The sequence below is a fragment of the Penicillium angulare genome, assembly GCF_028827245.1.
Source record: "Penicillium angulare strain IBT 27051 chromosome Unknown utg000003l_segment0_segment0, whole genome shotgun sequence".
Lineage (NCBI taxonomy): Eukaryota > Fungi > Ascomycota > Eurotiomycetes > Eurotiales > Aspergillaceae > Penicillium > Penicillium angulare.
In genome coordinates this window covers 3696451-3716076 of record NW_026623162.1, presented here as the reverse complement: position 1 = coordinate 3716076, position 19626 = coordinate 3696451, and the positions used below count along the sequence as shown (strand labels likewise).

General features: G+C 45.4%; 7 protein-coding genes across 7 annotated transcripts; 3 read left to right on the top strand and 4 right to left on the bottom strand.

Moving 5' to 3' along the window:
• Nucleotides 1-1750: 1750 nt before the first annotated feature.
• On the bottom strand, nt 1751-2703 carry N7478_003526 (NAD(P)-binding protein; the record flags this gene model as incomplete). Its single annotated transcript, XM_056919740.1, has 4 exons — nt 1751-1758; nt 1809-2109; nt 2285-2310; nt 2370-2703. The coding sequence occupies 4 exons, from the start codon at nt 2701-2703 to the stop codon at nt 1751-1753; spliced, it is 669 nt and encodes a 222-aa protein (XP_056782898.1).
• Nucleotides 2704-3293: 590 nt separating this feature from the next.
• N7478_003525 (Zn(II)2Cys6 transcription factor) lies at nt 3294-5948 on the bottom strand (the record flags this gene model as incomplete). Its single annotated transcript, XM_056919739.1, has 7 exons — nt 3294-3492; nt 3579-3637; nt 3690-3772; nt 3829-4236; nt 4286-4405; nt 4452-4704; nt 4761-5948. 7 exons carry the CDS (start codon nt 5946-5948, stop codon nt 3294-3296), a joined length of 2310 nt encoding a protein of 769 aa, XP_056782897.1.
• A 394-nt stretch (nt 5949-6342) lies between these two features.
• On the bottom strand, nt 6343-8555 carry N7478_003524 (uncharacterized protein; the record flags this gene model as incomplete). The annotated part of the gene is made up of 13 exons (XM_056919738.1): nt 6343-6551; nt 6620-6700; nt 6754-6819; nt 6885-7057; nt 7110-7231; nt 7282-7548; nt 7605-7723; nt 7779-7833; nt 7888-7934; nt 7989-8178; nt 8229-8247; nt 8308-8427; nt 8488-8555. 13 exons carry the CDS (start codon nt 8553-8555, stop codon nt 6343-6345), a joined length of 1536 nt encoding a protein of 511 aa, XP_056782896.1.
• A 1144-nt stretch (nt 8556-9699) lies between these two features.
• Nucleotides 9700-10693, top strand: N7478_003523 (oxidoreductase, short chain dehydrogenase/reductase family; the record flags this gene model as incomplete). The annotated part of the gene is made up of 3 exons (XM_056919737.1): nt 9700-10266; nt 10322-10435; nt 10493-10693. 3 exons carry the CDS (start codon nt 9700-9702, stop codon nt 10691-10693), a joined length of 882 nt encoding a protein of 293 aa, XP_056782895.1.
• A 202-nt stretch (nt 10694-10895) lies between these two features.
• Nucleotides 10896-13442, bottom strand: N7478_003522 (uncharacterized protein; the record flags this gene model as incomplete). The annotated part of the gene is made up of 7 exons (XM_056919736.1): nt 10896-10958; nt 11010-11158; nt 11243-12515; nt 12577-12605; nt 12676-12871; nt 12925-13303; nt 13363-13442. The coding sequence occupies 7 exons, from the start codon at nt 13440-13442 to the stop codon at nt 10896-10898; spliced, it is 2169 nt and encodes a 722-aa protein (XP_056782894.1).
• A 2038-nt stretch (nt 13443-15480) lies between these two features.
• Nucleotides 15481-15883, top strand: N7478_003521 (uncharacterized protein; the record flags this gene model as incomplete). Its single annotated transcript, XM_056919735.1, has 3 exons — nt 15481-15609; nt 15693-15757; nt 15838-15883. 3 exons carry the CDS (start codon nt 15481-15483, stop codon nt 15881-15883), a joined length of 240 nt encoding a protein of 79 aa, XP_056782893.1.
• Nucleotides 15884-18585: 2702 nt separating this feature from the next.
• N7478_003520 (GNAT family N-acetyltransferase) lies at nt 18586-19474 on the top strand (the record flags this gene model as incomplete). The annotated part of the gene is made up of 3 exons (XM_056919734.1): nt 18586-18702; nt 18812-19381; nt 19436-19474. 3 exons carry the CDS (start codon nt 18586-18588, stop codon nt 19472-19474), a joined length of 726 nt encoding a protein of 241 aa, XP_056782892.1.
• Nucleotides 19475-19626: the final 152 nt, after the last annotated feature.

The window sequence follows — 19626 nt, the reverse complement described above, 5'->3', positions numbered from 1 at the left end:
TGGATGGGCAACGGTCATTCATAAACAATCCAGTATGGACCTGGAATGCGCTCCAACCCGAGCGGAGTGGTCACTCGAATGACGAAAACAGACAAATAATAATATTGATTAGTGAAAATGGGCCTGTGCGGTCAAGGTGTTGGAAAGTACTGGCAGTGGTGACTTCCCGGAATCCATCCTTAATCCTGGGACGTCTCACCAAATAAAATAATTCTATTGGGCTCTCACTACTCTTTTCACTGTTACTTTAAGCCCATCTATGAACGGTGTGGCAATCTAATCTTTCAGTTTTCCACGCCTAGGTGGTTTGGCAGATTTGTTTTCATCCCTAGATGCAGACTATTCCGCCACCTTGATGCGCATTCTCTTCTCCTTCTCAGGCAGGGATCAGCTATCCCTGTGGAGACCAAGCTCTGTCATTGGCTTACTGACATCTGGAATGTTAGTGAACCGTTCACACTGATCGGTCGCGTTACCCTTTTCCAGAACATCAACCTGCATTCGGCTTCAGACAATGCGGGGGTTTCATCTTCTCTCGAATCTCAGCTAGTCAATTCCGTGGAACACTGTGGACCTGTGGACTTTCCCTTTTCTCACTGCATTGACCTTCTTAGTCAATATTCTCTATTTACCTTTCCCAAATTGCTAAAAGTCCAAATGTAAGAGACTATTGCTCACTACTTGTTCCAGCTAGCCGAGCTCAACTTTAGAGATACATATTTCCTAAATACTTAAATCTTTCCGATGTCATATTTATTATGCATGCGACACGGACGAAATTGATCGACAATGCAGGTCCCCTTGGTACTTGAAGTCTTGTTCGTTTTCGATTGTTTCGAGGCTTGGTTCGCTCCAGGCCCACGTAACCGTAGAAGTGGCAACGAATAAACAAATTAACGTTTCGAGAAACTGGTCTTTATTTTGATATAGAAGATTGTCTCTACGAAATTATTTGCTTTTTATGTTCCTCCCCATTAATCTCTCACTCCTCTGGTAACGGATAAAGCTTCAAGTATCATCATAGTATTATGGAATTGATACACCCGGATCCCTGGAGCTCAAGATATATATACAGTTGAAATTCATTCACGACTGTTCATTTCCTCAATGTATTTTATATTAATCTTCTAGCTGATAATACCTAGTAATACTACTGCATTTACCAAGGCTTCAAGTTTCAAGTTTAGTACTATAAAGTATGCCGACCGTGGAGCCATTCGGGCAATGTCATTTCCAACCTTCAAGTTAGACGTTTATATTCAACACGTTAAGCTGGGACCCCAGCCTTCGACTCGACCTCACCCGCTACTACTAGTACTACTGTAGTAGGGCCCAGGTTCAAGTTCAAGTTCAAGTTGAGGTTTAGTATATAATTATTGCCAGTATGCATATACTATATAACATTTGAACTATGTATGTGTTACTCCTCGCGTTTTAAATATCGAACATTTGAAATGATGACTAGTAAGGCCTAACTAATTTCTTTTTTTTTTTTTTCTCTTTGCTTTCTACAGGCAGGAATCCCATTATCGGAGGAGTATAAACAAGTTCATACTCCAGATGTATTGAAAAAAATGGCCATGATTTTATACGGCATGTGATTTCTGCCCACTAAGAACAGGTTTCAAGTTACTATCAGGCTGACTGAAAACATTGACTGCAAAATATTTTTCTATTTTGACATTTCGGCGAAGTGATCAGTTAGAAAATGCCTATGTTCCATATTTCAACAGTACGATGGATGGGAAATTTAACAGACTGGATGAAGGTTAGAATCTGGGCAATTCAAGATTGATGATGAGACTTACTTCCAATGACACCATTCACAGGGATGTCAATCGATGTTGTATACGAAGCGGCATCACTCAGCAAGTAAACATACGCACCACCCAATTCTTGCACTTCGGCCAGTCGTGGGAAGCCTCCATAATACTTAAGCTGCTGCTCCCAGTCGGGCTGTTGTGGGACCCAGTATGTCATAGCAGTGTTCACTAAGCCTGGAGAAACACTGTTTACACGGATGCCATGCTGAGCCCACTCCATAGCAAGTGTATGCGTCATGTTACGGATGCCAGCCTTCGACGCGCCGTAGGGGGTAGATGGAACGCGCTAGTAAGCGTTAGTTGCCAGTGCACAAAATTAATAAAACAAAAAGTGGACATTTCTCAAGTTCCGAAGGGGCAAATAGGAAGGGACAAATCTTGTTAGGGCGGTAGGCGGCCATGGAAGCTGTGAAGACGATCCCCCCTTGATACCCAGTCTAATGAATGCTCGAGCAGCGCACCTGGCAGTGTAGAATGCTCCGAACAACTGATACATTCCGAATTAGCCAGGCCACAGTAAATTTTAAGGATCGATGTTCAGATGACCTGCATTAACAGAGAAAAGCGCTTCGATCTCTTCTGTTGTGAAGTCCAATGCCGATTTATGATTTGTCCGCCCTGCATTCACGACCATTCCGTGTAGTGCCCCAGCCTCTTCAACAATCTTGTCCACTGCTGTTGAAATGCTGGCTTCCTTTGTTACATCGGCCTGGATTGCAAAAAGTTGACCGGGGTACTGGTTAGATAGATTCTGGAAGTCATCGCCTGCTTCCCCAATATCGATTGAGTAGATCTTTGCGGCGCCATTAACTAAACAGCATTCTGCTATGCCGAGACCGATTCCACGATTAGCACCGGTGTAACTAATAGAAAATAACATGTAAATGCTGTTTGCTCGACTGAAATGCCGAAGGTTAGGGGTATGACTGACTAGCAATGACCTTTGATTCGAGGGCAATCTTGGTCTGAGGCTCTGAAGGAGCTGACTGGGGGGGGGGGGGGGGGGGGACAGAAGAATACATGATGAAAATAATCGATCTAGAAGGTTATCAAAACTGTTAAATTTCGAGTGTGAAACTGGTGCGACCATCTTACTTTTTTAAAGCTACTCCGAGCTGTTTATTCTAGGATGCGGGGTGTAACGCAACCTCGCCTCGATGAAAAATTGCTATAGTAATTTCTTTGTGGATTGAAACGCTGATTGGAGCCATTTGGGATTCATATGGAGCACAATATCCTCGACTCGAGTACTACATCTGCCCCACTCGAAGATAATCTCAAGTAATGACGGCATTACTGCAGTGCCATCGCCAAGAATTTAGACCAAAAACCAATTCATTTTTATCTTCAAAGCGCAGAGAAAACTTGAATGAGTTGTATCATCGAGATAAGTTAGGTCCTTATAAAAAATTGTGCGCAAAATAAATTTCCTTCCATATGAAATCATTGTATTCTCGATCGTCATAGTATTCAGTTCATATCAACGTCGCAGTCGTCGTTATCATAGTCACCCCAGAAATCCTTCAAGTCTTCCACTCGCCATACGGTTGCCCAGCCTGTCTCACGCTCAATTCGAATGAGTGTCTCCACAATGGCTGCATGCTCGGAATAGTGGGACATCACCTTCCCAGCTATCCAGAGAGGTTGAAGAGCATTTGTCCAACAGCCACTATAGATATGGTTAGCATGAGAGCCTTGGAATTTACTTTTAAAAAAATAGAGCGCTTCAATTCATCGAAAAGCGAATATACTCACTGATGTGCGTTCGATGCAGAAATAGCACATATCTGTCGGGCGTGCCATAAAACCGATTTCTAGGCCTCGTTTTAGTGATAGGAACATAATTGCTGGTAGTGGTTTACAAACAGGCTTTTTGGAGAGCGCCAATGTCTTCGGTTTCTGCTGGAGTAGTAGGTGAGCGCAAACATGGTAGAGCTGATTACCGGAGACTGGAATGTGTTAGTAAAAAAAATACTAGTATACAATTTTCGAACCTGGCACATACTGGCATCACCATTCCCATATAAGACAGTTGGAAATGGTCTATTTTTTCCATTGTAGTCCGGAGTAACAACTGCAACAGTAAAGATAGGTTTCATCTGACTTGGCCGATTCTCATACCATAACTCTGCATGGCTAAAAACCTCTTTCCAACGGTGAATGTATGAGTTTCCATCTTCTTCCGCAAAAGACTGGCATGAAGTACAGGGATGAGGCGCTTTTGTTACATCCCCAAAAAGAACGCCGAGTGTTTCTGCGCAAAGGTAGACGGTGTAATTTGCGTATGTGTCAAAATTATTTTTCGCGGATGAGAGGAACAATCCAGAAGCTTCCACACAGCTCATGTCTTGAGGTCTCCATCGATGAATGGGGATAATGGTTTCCTCTTCTGAAATAAGTCCACCACAGAGGTCTAGAGATTATTAGTAACGGAGCGGAATCTCTTGTATGGATTGACCTACCCATTCGCGCAAAGCACCAAAAAAGTGCCTGCTCTTCATTACCGGAAAAACCATTAATGCCTGCCGCTTGAATGAGGTATGCGCATCCATCGAGGTGACGACGCCACTCTTTCGGATTACCTGGGAATTGTTAGAAATGGATGATGATAATTCCTGGAGTACTTACAGCTTAGCATTTCCAAAACACACAAAATTACGCAAGATGCAATGACAGGGGTTGATTTGGTTTCCAGCTCGGGTAAAAGAAGGTGAATGGCCTCTTGATATAAGGACAGACTTTCTGATTGTGACTTCTCATTTTGTAGCCTTTCCAGTTGCCGCGCAGACAGTGCCAGAATGGAATAGCGCAAATGGGGGGCCGTCTTTGACATTTGGGGAAACGTGGAAGCAAAGTGCCGATTGTTATCGAACATGTCAAGCTGTCATGATAATTAGTAAAGGTTGATAATTTTGATTTATCATTTGATCAACTAACCCAGGAACAGATTTCGTCTAGGTAGTTTTGCCACAGTACAAGTTCCCTTTCAGGAGAGAGGTCAATGAACCTCCCTGGCCTTGAACGGCGAGGTTCCCTCTCAAGCCTATTACATGAACCTGAATCGCTGAATGGGGTTGGGGTGTGGCCTTGTTTCCATCGGCAGCCATAATGAGTCGGTATATCAGGTCTCGCAGTCCAAAGCTGGCGATTCCGGAGTGTGGTATGCAGAGCCTCATATGTGGAGCCAGGGAGAAAAACATCATTCGTAAGATCTACTGGATCAGAGAATATATCGTGAGTAAAGATTGGGGAAGGATGGGACTGATAGGTCTTCGTAACAGAAGCCTGGGTTTGAGAATTTTGCGTGATATTGCCTAGCGCAGTGAGGCCATTGATCGAATATTGGGGACTGGAGTTGAGATAGACATGGGGGGAAGCGTCATCGGCTAGAGGCGGCTCAAAGTTACACCTGAAATTTGCTGAATATTGGCCCTGGCTAGTGCTATCATGTGGGCCACTTTGGCTGGGATCGTCTTGGTTACCGCCACGCTGGGAAGAAGACCTGTGGCTAGTGCCGTGAGATCCATGTGAGGGGGCATCCCCGGATAACGGCGGTGACAATCCCTGGGCTTGATCGGCATTGGGGCTGGAAATATAACTAGTAGTGGCAGCCACATGGCTTGGGTGCCTTTCAGTGGTCGAATTAACCAGTGAGACAGGCCCGTTATTGGCAGTAGACGGCGGAGGAGACAACCCAGGAACATCCGGCGTACCTGGATAATCAAGGTCTACTTGGGTATCAATTTGCCTTTTAGGCAATTCCTTTGTGCGGGGAGTGCTTGGAAGAGTATTCAAGATCTTGATTTTACTTTGGCGTTTTCCTTTGCTGGCAGCACCCCCCTGGCTCATGGAGGGATGATCTGATTCAAGTGTTTTGATATTCGAATCTCGAAATGAGCCTACCACACGCCACTGGCAGTCCTCTCCCCGTCGTTTGCAGCCTGTACAGGCAGGCTTTGTTTCGTCACATTTTCGCCGCCTGCGACTGCAGTTAAGACAACCATTTCGGGTGCGCCTTTTGCGATCTGCCAATTTTGGACCGTGCGACATTTCTGCGCCTAGGTGCGGATTACCTTCGTCCTTATGATCAAGGACCGGTGACCTGTCAATAATTATGTTGGCCATTGCGTTGCCTATAGAAACAATTACCCCGGAATCTTTTTGGATGTTGGTAGTTGTAAAACGACGGGGAGAAAGGGTGGCATGGTTGACGAAATTACTTAAATGGGAGCGTTTAAGCGCTCGCTCGGCCCGTACTCCACCTGGTGCATGCTATTGGTTAAGGTGCCGAACCGGGTTTCTGTGGGGATCGATCATCGCGGGGACTGCCCGAGAGGCCAAGAGGCCCTCCGGCAAAAAGGGTGCAGAAACACGGCAGGAACCTTCAAAGTATCTCTGAGATACATGAATGGATTCATTTGAGATTGTATAGAGGAAAACTTCAAAAGTATATTCAAAATAATATTTCACAAAACTTGTTACGGGTATCCTCCAAAACCAATTCATCAATATATACAAATTACTCAACATGTTGAGCATCAGAAGCTGCTGCTTCCACTTCCTTTCCTTGGGTAATTCGAGAATCCACATCTCCAGCCATACCCATAGAAGATTGCCAGTAGAGGTTGACTTTTCCTCCAGTGAAGAGTTTGTCGATCTGTTCCAGAGTGAGATTGCGCGTCTCGGGGTAGAAGAAATAAATGAGAGGGAGAAAGCAGAAGTTGAAAACTGCAAGGCGATGTCAGTGAATACACTACCAGCGTCAAATCGAAGCTTGAATGTGAGGATGAGCTTACTAGCAAAATAGATGTAAGTGCGATATCCAATATTCGCAATGCTGACGGGGGTGATCTCAACGACCAAGAAGGTGCAGATCCCTAGGAATGGTAAATCAATATGGCTATATCTGGCAGAGTAGGTTTCAACATACAGTTGGTAGCGGTCGCAAGAGCAGCGGCTTGAGTTCGGATAGCCAGGGGCGCGTATTCAGCAGGTACTAGTATATCCCAGTCAGTACTATAGCTTCTCAACCCGCAAAACGATTCTCATGGGATCACCTACAAAGCCAAGGAATAGCAAGGAGACCAACTCCAAAAAAGAAATTGAACAAAAACAACATCATTGTCGCGACAACACCTGCAGCGTGGCCACCATTCCAGACAGTGCCTGCCAGGATAGCCATACAACAGCCCTGTCCGACTACGGCGAACATCATAAGTTTGCGCCGACCAAGCCTACTTCCCGTTAGTCCAATCTCATCAATAAAATTGATCAAAATATTCATACCGGTCGATAACCCAGATGGGAACCAAGGCAGAGAAAAAGTAAGCGATTCCATTAAATCCCGACATAAGTAAAGCCAGGTTATGGTCCATTCCCACGGACTCTTCGAAGATCTCAGTAGCATACTAATTGAACGTTAGCTAGCGATCCCTCTATAATGGCAGTGTTGACTGACGTAGGTAATTAAGTTAATGCCTGAGATTTGTTGCATCATTTGTCCACCCATACCGAGAAGTGTCCGATACAGGAATTTCTGGTCGCCATTTTGGAAGATGAGCTTGAAGGATCCTTCAGCTGAAGCCTCCGTCTCTTCTCTAATAGCTTGCGATATTTCGCGCACATCAATGGCAACAACAGAATCGCTGGTATCGATTTCCTCGGCGTTATCTTGAAGTCTCCAAATGATATGACGAGCCTTATCTTCTTCACCGTGTTTGATGAGCTGCCGTAGTATTAGTATAGGTCCGGGAAATGGCGAAAATCAACAAGGTATCATACCCAACGAGGAGACTCGGGAAGGAAGAGAGCACCAAAAAAGGTGACTATCGCAAAAAGAATCTGTAAGGCAATTGGGAAGCGAAATTGAACCTCGCTCTCAACAAATGAAAAGCCGTAGTCTATGAGTTGTGAAGTTAACACGTATCCCAGGTGAGTAATGACAATGGAAAATACCGATCCAGTAGGACATCATCACACCAAAGATATTGATTCCCAGTTCAATAGCTAACTATACAAAATTCAGTGTTTGGACTAGACATAAGTTATTATGAGCTTGACGTACCCCTTTACCACGGCTCGCAGCTTTGCTCAACTCCGAATGCCAGACAGCTATTTGACTAGTCAGTAGAATCACAAAGAGGAGATTTATGAGGGATGTCATACGAATCGCACTTGTGTTGAGACCGTTGCCAACGCCAGCAATGATACGTCCGACAATCAATTGAGGAATTCCGTAAGCGCTGCATTGAAGAGCAGCACCGATGCCCAGGATAACGCATCCTGCCAATATGCATTTTCGTCGACCAAGTTTTTCACCAGAAAATAATGAGATGATGGCACCCAAGAAACAACCCTGCTGGTGTTAGTTTGATTTAAGTTCAAAAATGGCTGGCTGCAACGTACGATTTCGTAGATAGCGACTCTATTGTGAAAGGGAAAGAAGTTAGATTTATTCAATTATATGCGTGAAAGAAGTACTTACACTGTTCCTTGAAGGGATGAACTTCCATGGCCCTTTGACGTGGTGTCAATCTCAGGGAATCTCGCAGTGAAGGCATCGCCTGTCAGCAGACCAGACATAACACCTTGGTCATAACCGAAACTATCAGGAAGCGATAAGTTAGCATAATGGCTATATGTAGACATATTAGTCTTCACTCACAGTAGGAAGCCACTGCCGGCAGTGGCTGTGATAGCCCATTGCAAATGCCACCCTGTGAGGAAGGACATGGCGAGTTCAGAGAAAGCAGCCCTTAACAAGTCACCAAGTAACAAATGTGCCAAAAAATTATTTCATATAATGTAGTAAATACCAAACAGGAGTAACTTCCATGGAAATGGGATCTATCCTTTATATAAGTGATTGATGTTTCGGACCAGGCTAACCTCCGCAAATCGGTGGCGCCACAAACCATGGCGTAAGGAAGGACCCGGGGAATGTTAAATGCCCCAGAAACGATATCGTGTCTCGATTACGACCCAGTTCCGTATTGCGGGGATGAACACAAAAACACAGCAAACAAACGTGTTCTACGTTAATATAGACCAACCGGTATTGATTCAATCAAGTTAGACTGCATGAAGACCCTTGAGCTAAGCCTAAGTGTCCATTTTCACATATAGTCCTACATCTGATTAGGCTACGCTACTGATGTTTTTTTGAGGAATTCCTCATCTCCCGTAGAGCCTAGGATATAAGACACGCGTGCCTGGGCCGAAGAGAAGGTGGTGGGTCATGCCAAGTCCGTCAACACCGAGTAGCCATCGGCTAAATGATGAAAGCCTCATGGCGAAGCGGCAAACCATACCACATTAGGAATATTACCTAACCGGTAAATTCTAAGCGCCGCCACGTCCACATCTCTTTGGCTTTAGTGACTTTGCTCAGGTACACATCTACCCGCCTTACCCACGCGTCATGACAGCAACAATTTCATTCCCCAGTCTTGCTACCCCAACTCCCCGCGGTTTTCAACTCCACGTCACACACTTACCAAATATAGTAGCCATTTGCACCGTCTACTGCAGGTCAGACGCATCATTGAACAAGCTCGCTCGGTCCGGTGCCTCTGTTTATCGGCCTGATTAGTTGGGACCGGAAAAAGAGCCGCGGGAAATGCAGCCAAAAAGTAGCTGCGAAACATTATTTGTCTTCTATGTTCCACTGTGGTTCCCATGTGCTCGAAATTTCCCTACTGGGTTCTATCTAATTGCTAAATCCCAGAGCTGACTGCGAGGCCTAACGCAATCCAGGAATTCCTCTTATATGAAGCGTACACCCACATAATAATATTCTCCCAATTCTAACAAATTTCCTAAGAGCTCCAAAATCCGTTTCTTCTCCTCCCAATAAAAACATAAGATAATCTTCAAAATGGCTCCTTCAGTTACCCTCGACCACACCTTGCCTCCAGTCGTCCCTGAATCAAACCAAACACCAGCCGCATTCGCCCCTACCAATGAACTCTTCTCTCTCGCAGGTCGCACAATCGCAATCACCGGCGGCGGCCGTGGTCTAGGAATGACCCTGACAATCGCCGTTCTCGAAGCCGGTGGCGACGTCGCATGCATGGATCTCCTGCCTGAACCCAGCGCAGAGGAGTGGATCACCGTTCAGAGACTGGCTAAGTCAAAGGGCCTGCAAGCAACCTACAACAAGTGTGATATCACCGACGAGGAAGCTACCGAGAAACTTCTAGAGAAAATCGCCAAGGACAGCAAGGCCCGCAACATGCCCCTTCGTGGACTTATTACCTGTGCCGGAATCCAGCAAATGGTCCCGGCCCTTGACTACCCTGTTGATGGGTATCGTAAGATGCTGGATGTCAATGTTCTTGGAACGTTTATTCCTGCTAAGCACTTCTCGCGGATCATAGTTGACCAGAAGACCCCTGGAAGTATTGTGATGATTGCCTCGATGTCTGGCCAGATTGCCAACCGGGTTTGTCTCACCGAATCACTCTTGTAAGAGAAAATGCTAATATGACTATTTGCAGGGCTTGACTTGCACTGCTTATAACTCATCTAAGGCTGCTGTTCATCAGATGTGCCGATCCGTTGCCCAAGAATGGGGCCAGCACAACATTCGTGTTAACACACTTTCAGCTGGGGTACGTATAGATGAATCTCTTCAAAACTAAATGGCTATGGCTGACAGTTGGAAATAGTACATTCGCACTGCCATGACAGATGCTTTGCTTCGGGAGAAGCCTGAAGTTGAGGAGACTTGGATGCGTGGTGCTCTTCTTGGTCGCCTGGGTGCCCCAGAGGACTTTAAGGGCCCTACCATCTACATGCTTACGGAAGCTAGTGCGTGGATGACTGGTGCTGATCTTCGTGTGGACGGCGGTCACTGTGCTTCGGCTTAGAATTTCTGAGCTTCATGGGACGATGAACTAGATGTGGCATGTTAACGGCGTTAAAGACTTGGTCGGTGGTATAAAATATCTTTAGAATAGAAATGATCATCAATTACTAAAGATTGTATTCATAAGTTACATTACTTGCATTATGTGCATTTGGAACTAAACGACTGGGTAGGAATTGAGGGGTGATAGAATGTTCGCTTTATTAAAAGTCGGGCATTCGAGGATAATTCATTGATATTCCCAGCATCTCGTCCATAGTATTCGTCTAGAATATTATTAGTGAAGATTCCCTCACGGCTGAATCAACTCCACTTACCAGGTCCAATAGTTCGGGCGCAATATGAAATGATGGTGCCGGCGAATTCAAATCAAGCGCCTGGGCATGGGGCAAGTTCATCGCTTGGTCTAAGAACATTGCGCCATCGAGTGCAGGCCATGAGGATGGAGGCGCACCAGGAAAGAAGTCTATAAGATCTTAGTTATTAGTTGATATTTACTTGCCACTGGTAACAGCTTCTTTTAAAAGCATCAAGAGTACACCAAACGTACCAATGGTTAGATCATCAGTAGAGCAGTCATTTGATGAGTGAGTCCTCCCAGGAGATAAGCTTGAAGAGATATCATGGTGCTGTATTGCAAGTTTTTTGAAGACCAGCTCGACGGCTTGCATTGTTTGTAGAGATTTTGGGAATGAACCTTTATCTTCGGTCCAAATAGCGTAGGATATTTTAAGCGCTTCAATCAGCTGATATTTCAAAGATTCTGGAAGTGTTTGGTGTTTTTGATTGGTCGCTGGATTGATTGAAAGCTCATAATTCAACTCCAGACAGAGCAAGGTCGTTCCTAGCATAGTCATCCCAATCAGCAAGGGAGATTTGCATTTCCATCTCTCGCGATAGAGACGTCCACCAGATCTCGATTCTCGATGTATTAGATGATAAGACTCCAAGATTTTTAAAGATGCTTCAATGCAGCTGCTGCGCGAGTACGCATATCGTTCATCGTTTCTCGCGGGTGCCAGATACCGGTAATGCAAAACGCATCTCGCCTTTGCGACCAAGAGGAGAAGCTGGTACCGATGAAGAATCGTTTCCGAGTTGTCCAGAAGAGATTTACTCAAAGGTCTCTCGAGTAGATTGCTTGGGCTAGCCAAGTATGTTTCATGAAGTATTTTGTCTAGGCGCATGACTTCTACGTAAGTCGGCCGCCGGATGGATGTTGCGAAGTCTGTCACGATGCCTAGTATCGACGTGACTTTGTTCTTGGCTACAAGCCATTGACAGGGTGTTTGGAATGAATCCGGGCGTGCTGGGGGTAGCTCTGGTGAGTCCTCGTCAAAGTCTTCATCTAAAAGGTTCCTAGGAGATGCTGTATCTGACTGGAATTCACGCAATAAACGTGGAAGCCCGGCTGATGTTGAAAGCAGTGTATCGAGATCGGTGATCACTGTCCAAACCCTTCTTCTCATTTCGCCATGAAAAGGCGAGATATGGGGGAAGTGAGACGCATCACGATGGTATCCCATTCGTTGAGCCATGCGCGCAAGAACACCCATAATTACCATACTGCTCATCTCCCCATCACCCGATTGGAAGAACTGTGTGTTGAGAGTGCAACAGAGAGTCTCGATTGTATCGGGTGGGCAATCTTGGTATCTGCCAGCGATCAAACATTGATTTATCTTGTGGTCGAATTCCTCGATCTTGCTTTGAAATGTGGGATCGTCATGTCGCTGAAAAATCAAAGGCACGGAGAGTACGCCATATAACTTTCCAATCCACATCATATGTGTCTCGTGTGGGTTTTCCCAGAATGCTTCATACTGTATGTCAAGTTAATACCCATGTGCTGGGATTTGAAGCGTATAAATGGATGTTTCTTACCCGTCTCAGGAATGATGGCCCGTGTATTACTAGAAAATTTAGTCAGAATTGAAACTCAGAACAAGCCCCAAAGATTTATATAGAGCAGTAAAGACATACAGGGAAGTGACGAGTTAGTGAAATAGTCGGCAACAAGCCTGTCACAAAGTTCTCGTGGAGGGAGTCCGCTTAGAATCTCTTCACGAGTTGCTGACTTGCAGCTAGGGAACATCATACTCGGGGAGCGTGAAGATGATACAGGCTGGCATTGCGCGCTTGTTGTCTCATTTTGTACTGAATTTCTGAGTTCTGTGATCTATAAGCGAACGAAGTTAGAGACTACAAGACCATCAATTCTGGTTGACCTACCCCATCTAAGATTGCAGTCCAATGCGTGTCTTGGACATAGGTGGTTTTGCTATCACGAAGGGATATATGGCCGAATGAATCCGACGGGTCATTCGCATTCTCCGGTTTGACTGGCTGTGGGTCCTTGGTTGGTCCAGGCCCAGATGGGTAGGAAATATCAACTTGGCTGGGCGCCTTCCGGCGAGCATCATCGCCCACGAGGGACGAAATAAGCTTCTCAAGTTGCCCAATTCGTTCTGTTAGGCCTGAGCTGGATATTTGCCGAGAATGCTTGGCAATGTGTCTCGTCTCACTCGTAGTAGACTGAGGATATGTGCAAGAGAGGGACAGTCCTCTGTGACGACAGGATCCACATGGTTGGTTTCGGTCGCATTTTAGTCTATTGAGGATTTAGTTCACAAGAACAGCTTGCTAAATCAGTGAAAAGCAGGTCCATACTTTCTTCTCCGGCATAAATTGCATGACAGCTGTGGTTTATCTCGTCGCCGACTCGGCGGAAGATTTCTTGGCTCCGTCATTAGGCAGCAATTAAAACGATATTTTGCAAATGAATACTATCGTTAAACTCGTCGCATTCTTTCATTTGATTATTGTGAGAGATACATCGTGGTTTGTCAAGGTCAAAAGGTTAACACGGGGTTTAAAACATTCTCGATCCTCCGACCCTCCGTTCCTCCGCCCCGAGATTTCTGACGTAATATTCGCCAAGACATTTTACAATTTGTGTGCATCGCACAAAACTGGATAGGCAAAATCGGGGGTGAAAAGGGGCAAGCTCTTTTGTGTAAGATAGTTGTAGCTAGGAAAGATTTAAGCGTGAGGTTTCTTTCTTATGTACAACATTCTTTGGGATGTGTCATCTTTAATGCTGCCAGGCTAGGCCACTGGGGCTAGACTAGCACCAAAATATGCCCGATTTAGGATTCAAGTCAACGACGATCAAATTGGACATGGTTTCCAGCTTTCCAGATTGCTACTCAGCCACTAGGCTTCCACATAGTATCCCATCTCCAAACCTATTCTGAGACTGATCTATGGATCTCTTCAAGTTCTTAAAAATTAGCCTATTCATCTGGAATGTCATTTTTATAAACTAACCAGCAAGTGGTTTATTAGAGACTGTCGGCACGCTATAGTAAATCATTGGCGACTGACTCAGATGGAAGAAGTATTCGTCAATGATGTTAGCAAGTTGTACTCTATTCATTTCCTTTCTTTCAAGAATCAGAAAGGAAGAATGTGGATCTTCTAGGGAAATGTGCGACATCTTACTCATTGACCAGAAATGGTCAACTTCAGAGAAGCTGGAACCCGAGCGACAGTTGAGTGGAGAAAAAACCGATATCACGTATATTTCAAGGGGATTTGGCGGTGACGATTAGATATGTGTTGAGTATTGATTGGCATGACATAGGCCTTTCTTCTGTCTCGCCCGATTGGTCTTGTAATCGTGAGGCGATGGTTTTTACCCAAAGGGACAACGCTAGCCAGATAGGAAGATAGGAAGATAGGAAGATATACCCATTGAACGTAGGCTTACATGGCCTCGGAAGATGACCTCACAGGTTAGCAATTTGAAAATGCTTAATCCATAGTTTTGATTCCAAGGTTTTTGAGTAACAAAAATGGTCGCCAAGTTGTCTTTCACCTGAATAGGAAAATAGAATGACCCAGTTTCCAGCACGAGCGTGAAAATTCTTTGATTTCTCACCGCCGCTATCTTTTCATTAGGATCGTCGCACTACCATACATTGAGACCTGTACCGTCCGGGTGAATAAAGACATCGATTTTTCAAGAAGACAAGAAGATCAGGAAATTCTTCGGGTATTCAATGCAATCTACCAGTAGGTCTTTGTGTACTCAAACGATCGGAAATTTCCGTATGACCTCAGCTGGTGGATTAGCCAAGCGAATCTAGAAGCTCCAATCTTACAGCCCTACCCGAGGGGTACGCTAAGCACTGCCAAGGGTTTTGTCGTGGCGCCACATGACGTGTCGCAGAACCACTAAGATCAGATTCCGGGCTCGGTAATGAGATATCCAGCCCGATTCCGAGGTAGGATTGCGATGGCTTTTAATTTAGGCAGCGCTATAAACTTGTTTGGCACAGTACTGCGTAGAGTGTAGAACACCATTGACGTATCCCTAAGTCCGGGCAGTCAGGCCGTGAAGAAAATTAGCGAGTCGGTACGACAAGCCAAAACTGAAAGGCTGAGTTCCATTCCAAACAATGAGGCTGTGAAAGGATCCCCATTCAGTCAGATTCAGCCAGCCAGCCAGGCTGTGCTTTATATAGAACGAACTCAGCCACACGAAACAGCAGAAAGGCTGGCAAGCGAGGGAAAAAAGTTGAACCAATCCCTCCGGGGTTCGGCACACGTGGTGGAGAATCAGGTGATAAGCTCCACTGGCCCAGGGCAGAGCACGGGCCCAGAAACAAGATTCTACTTAAAAAGGGGGTTTCTCCATTTTCTCTTGGCTGCCAAGATTATATCTCAAACTTATACTTCTCGACTTCTCTCGTTTTATACCCTCCCCAATTTACAATATTCATCATGTTCGACGCTATTAAGAGCTGGTTCTCCGGTGCTGAGGCCACTGAGAACAAGTGGGATGCCAACACCGTCCAGATGCAGCAGCCCAACAGCCCCGCTGGCATGAACGAGACTGTTACCCAGCAGCCTGTATGTTTCCCCTTCGAATATTAGGATTCACATCAGAAATACATGGAAACTAGTCGATCACATTGCTAAACTGAAAATTATAGACCCCCGAGGCCATGGATGTTCACGTGCGTGGAGGTGGTGAGGGTGAGGATGTTTGCTGCGGAGTGTGAGTAGACCTTTGATCGACTTGATGAAAGACTATTATATTTCAATCGACCTCATTACTGACTTGACCGTTTTCTTTAGCTGTGCTGGTCTCTGCTGCTTCGAGTGCTGCGAGTGCTGCTGCTAAGCACCTCCCGCGAAACCCTACGTTCATAATATGAGGAGGAAGAATAGTTAATTCCGCCGGGCGGACTCCATTTCATGTACATCGCTTATGCGACATATGATTCCAATTTGACTACGATGATATCCCCCACTATTTGCTGCATAGTATACAACGTAGCCGGGCCACAATGAAGGAAAACATAAATATGGTTTAGATTCACGATCGATTTATACATAGTACCGAGCGTATAGTTCAGAGCGTTAGAACCCCTTGCTCATTAACGTGGCATATGGCGAAATCAGGGGGATTCAGGGGGTCACGAGTTTGAGTTGCGGGGGTAGAGTAAGGTTCTGCAGCATTCTTGAGAATGTCGATCTGGAGTCAATTATCGAAATTATGAGGTTCCCATGTGAAGCTGTCCAACAAACGCCACAGGTACAAGCCACATCACTTATTGTCTCGATACTATGTCTTCCTAGCATGGTAGGGGCGGGGTAAAGTGGACTTGTTAAGTGGATTGAACCGGGTATTCTAAGCTAAATCGGAGGTGGATTGATCTTCAATGCACATTTCAAGCCCCGAGGCAGAAGCTACAATACTTGGTGCTTCTCTGGTATTCGAATATTCGAATAAGCTGAAACAGGACATGAGACATACTCCACAACTTACTTGGACGAGAGTTATTGTCAAGATTTTCAAGCTCTTAACTTTTCACCATGGATGAGCCCTCAAGTCTGTTTCCTTAGTCATGAGTAAAAGAGGAACTCATAGTATATTCACCGTGGCCTTTTCAGTCATGACTTTAAGCAGACTCATCGCAATAGTTTCAAGTTCTCTCGCAAATATAGATTCAGAATGCATGCAGTCTCTCAAGTATGGCCATGTCACTATCCATTAGTCAACCTCCAATGCTTCCAATCCTTTTGCTTCTTTATTATGATTCAAGTTCAGATTCATGCGCAATAGGAGTACTAGGTATTCAAATTCTTCAAGTCAAGTGTTTCCAGGCACCGCAGTCAGACGAATGAAATACCAGATCTCGACTCCTCCGAGTCTGAATTTTTCCTCCCATAAACTCCCAACGGGGAAGAGATTTCTCATAGGTAGTTGATCCTTACACAAGGGCCATACGTATAGCCTCAAGTACACAAAGCCCTCTACGCTCAGCTTTATGCTCTTTGGTATCACGCACATTGTAGAGTTCTCCTGGGCATATAACCATCCTAAGAATATAGTACACAATTTGACTGTCCGCTTCTGAAAGCTTCCAAATTGAAAAGGAGGACATGGAAGGTAAGCTTAATCCTAATTCAAAGCAATCAATCAAACCAACATGAATCTCTCGTCATATCGCTGCATGGACATTTAGCATGAACACCAAGAGGCTTCAGTTTCACTGACAAATGAGTAGTCTGTAAGTACAAGAAACTTCCTTTACAAAGTGGAAACTCACAAGCGGTCATGCGACTCATGCCTAATTCAAGCAGTTGTTTCGATTTTGGCACGTTAATCAGGCTGCGTTGCATTTGGCACACTTATTGCATTTTATGACCAGACTTCGGGCACTCCCTCCCAAATATCCTCCTAAGTGCTTTCGTGACAACTCATAATGTATGGTTGGATGCATTCTTTGGATATCATCTGCGTGAAGCGTTGGGTGAATGACCGTGCTTGGTCACGCGCTTGGCTTATCACCGATGGGGCCGTCCGGCCTGAGCGTCCTCCATACAACCATTGCTGGCTGTCCTGCGGGGCTTACACATCCCTCGACTAGCGATCTGATAATGTCCCACTTTCAATAAAGGTCTAAATAAGGTATACGCTACTTGTCAGGAACCAGGAAGTTCCCTCTATCAAGATCCATGATCAAGATCCTAAGGGTTGGCTTCCGAATCCCGAGAGATTCACAAACAAATTCATCAATTACGGATGATAAGCCCAATGTCGGTATCCACTTTCTCCGCTTTTAACAGCCAATGCCCGCTCGTATCCGCAACAACCTGCCTGATCTCGATTAGGTGAGCCCCACTTCAACCAATCCAAGACCTTCGATGTAACAACGCCCCGCGTTTTGCGCGAGAGCCGTGTTTACAAGACCCTTTGATCTATAGGTTATGATCATGGGATACTATAGTACATATCCCTGTCGATACAGATCTACTAGATTCGCCAGGGATCTGCTGCTTACGCTTGGGATGTGGACTGAGCGTGGGTGCAGGCAGTAATCTGTGTAACTCTCTCTCTCTAGCATGTTGCCCGTACTTCTGCCGGTTGGAGCTGCCCAAATAGGTTAGTCCGGCTCCAATTTAGATGCGTTTGAAGATAAGAACGGGCGATAGAGGCGTGTGCGGAGTACCATAGAGGGTATATGATCCCTCCTCCTTTCCTCTCCCGGTGATTCTCTTTCAAACCAGATTCCACTTTCAATTTACGAAATATCAACCTCAATTCAATTCTACTACTGGGCCATTTGGCAGTCATAAGAGACATCCACTCTTCCTCTCTACTATCTTCAAAGTCACAGCGTTTGGTGAACACACCACTCCAATTCTCTTTAGATGGCGGTTTTATCTTTCTATCCACTACTACTTCATTCGCACGTTTATACCATATCGCTTTCACACCCAATCGGCAGAGACAGTAGATCCAGTACGCGGAAACCTAAACCGGAACTGTAAATCAGCGAAGATCCTGATTTACGAGACCGTAGTAGCAGTGGAAAGATGTCAATCGAGGTCATTCCATTGGCCGAGGCCGATATACCCAGTGCTGTAGACTGCCTTCAGAAAGCCTTCGCAGACGATCCCTATTTTTGTTGGGCATTTGACGATCCATCCAAGGTACGAGTCATACCTTCCAAAAACGACAGCGCCCAATAGTTCATTGGGGGTACCGCTTCCATTATATGTACCTGCCCAGGAAAAGAAACTAAACAATTGGCTCCAATAGTTCAATGTACAGCGGAATGCAGCCTCCCTTGGTGCCCATTTCAGGTTTGGCCTTGGCTGCGGCTATCCGATTTACGTGGCAAAAGTCACCCGTGCAGCAAGCGAACGTAAAACTGAGCGTCCAATCACATTGCCACCAGGATCTGTCGTTGGTATCTGTTGGTGGTCCTCCCCAGAGGTCCACCCTGTCCACCAAACGTGGTCTGTCTGGGCCCAGGAATGGCTCCTATCTTTCCGGCAGCTCATGTATAATATCCGTTTCGCAGGCCGCGGAGGTTTGAATGTCCGCCGGTACTGGATCTGGAAAAGCATGCAAACCGAAGCGCAGAAGATGCAATGGACCAACCCCCATGGATACTACTTCTGTAACATGCTTGGCGTCAGTCCGCAGGCTCAAGGCATGGGCGTGGGGAAGCGACTGATGGATGTTGTTATTCAGAAAGCAGACGAGGAAGTGATCCCTTGCTATCTTGAAAGCTCCAAAGGAGCTCCTAATATTGCTATCTATGAAAGGATGGGATTCGAACTTACCGGGGAAATCAAATGTGCAGACGGCGAGGATATTTGCAAGGTAAGTTTTCCGTGATCCCAAACGGCTTTTGGCGACTGACTAGAACCAATTCAGCTCTATTGCATGATCCGCAAGCCCAAACTCAAAGCCTGAACGAATATTAACGAATTTGCATGATTATATCGTTTCATTTTACTAACGCGCGTGTAAGGGGAAATGGGAAATTGAACAAAGCATACTACATAGCAAGGAATCCTGACAATACTAGCTTTGCGCCGGTCTTCTTATTATATTTTTGAATTATT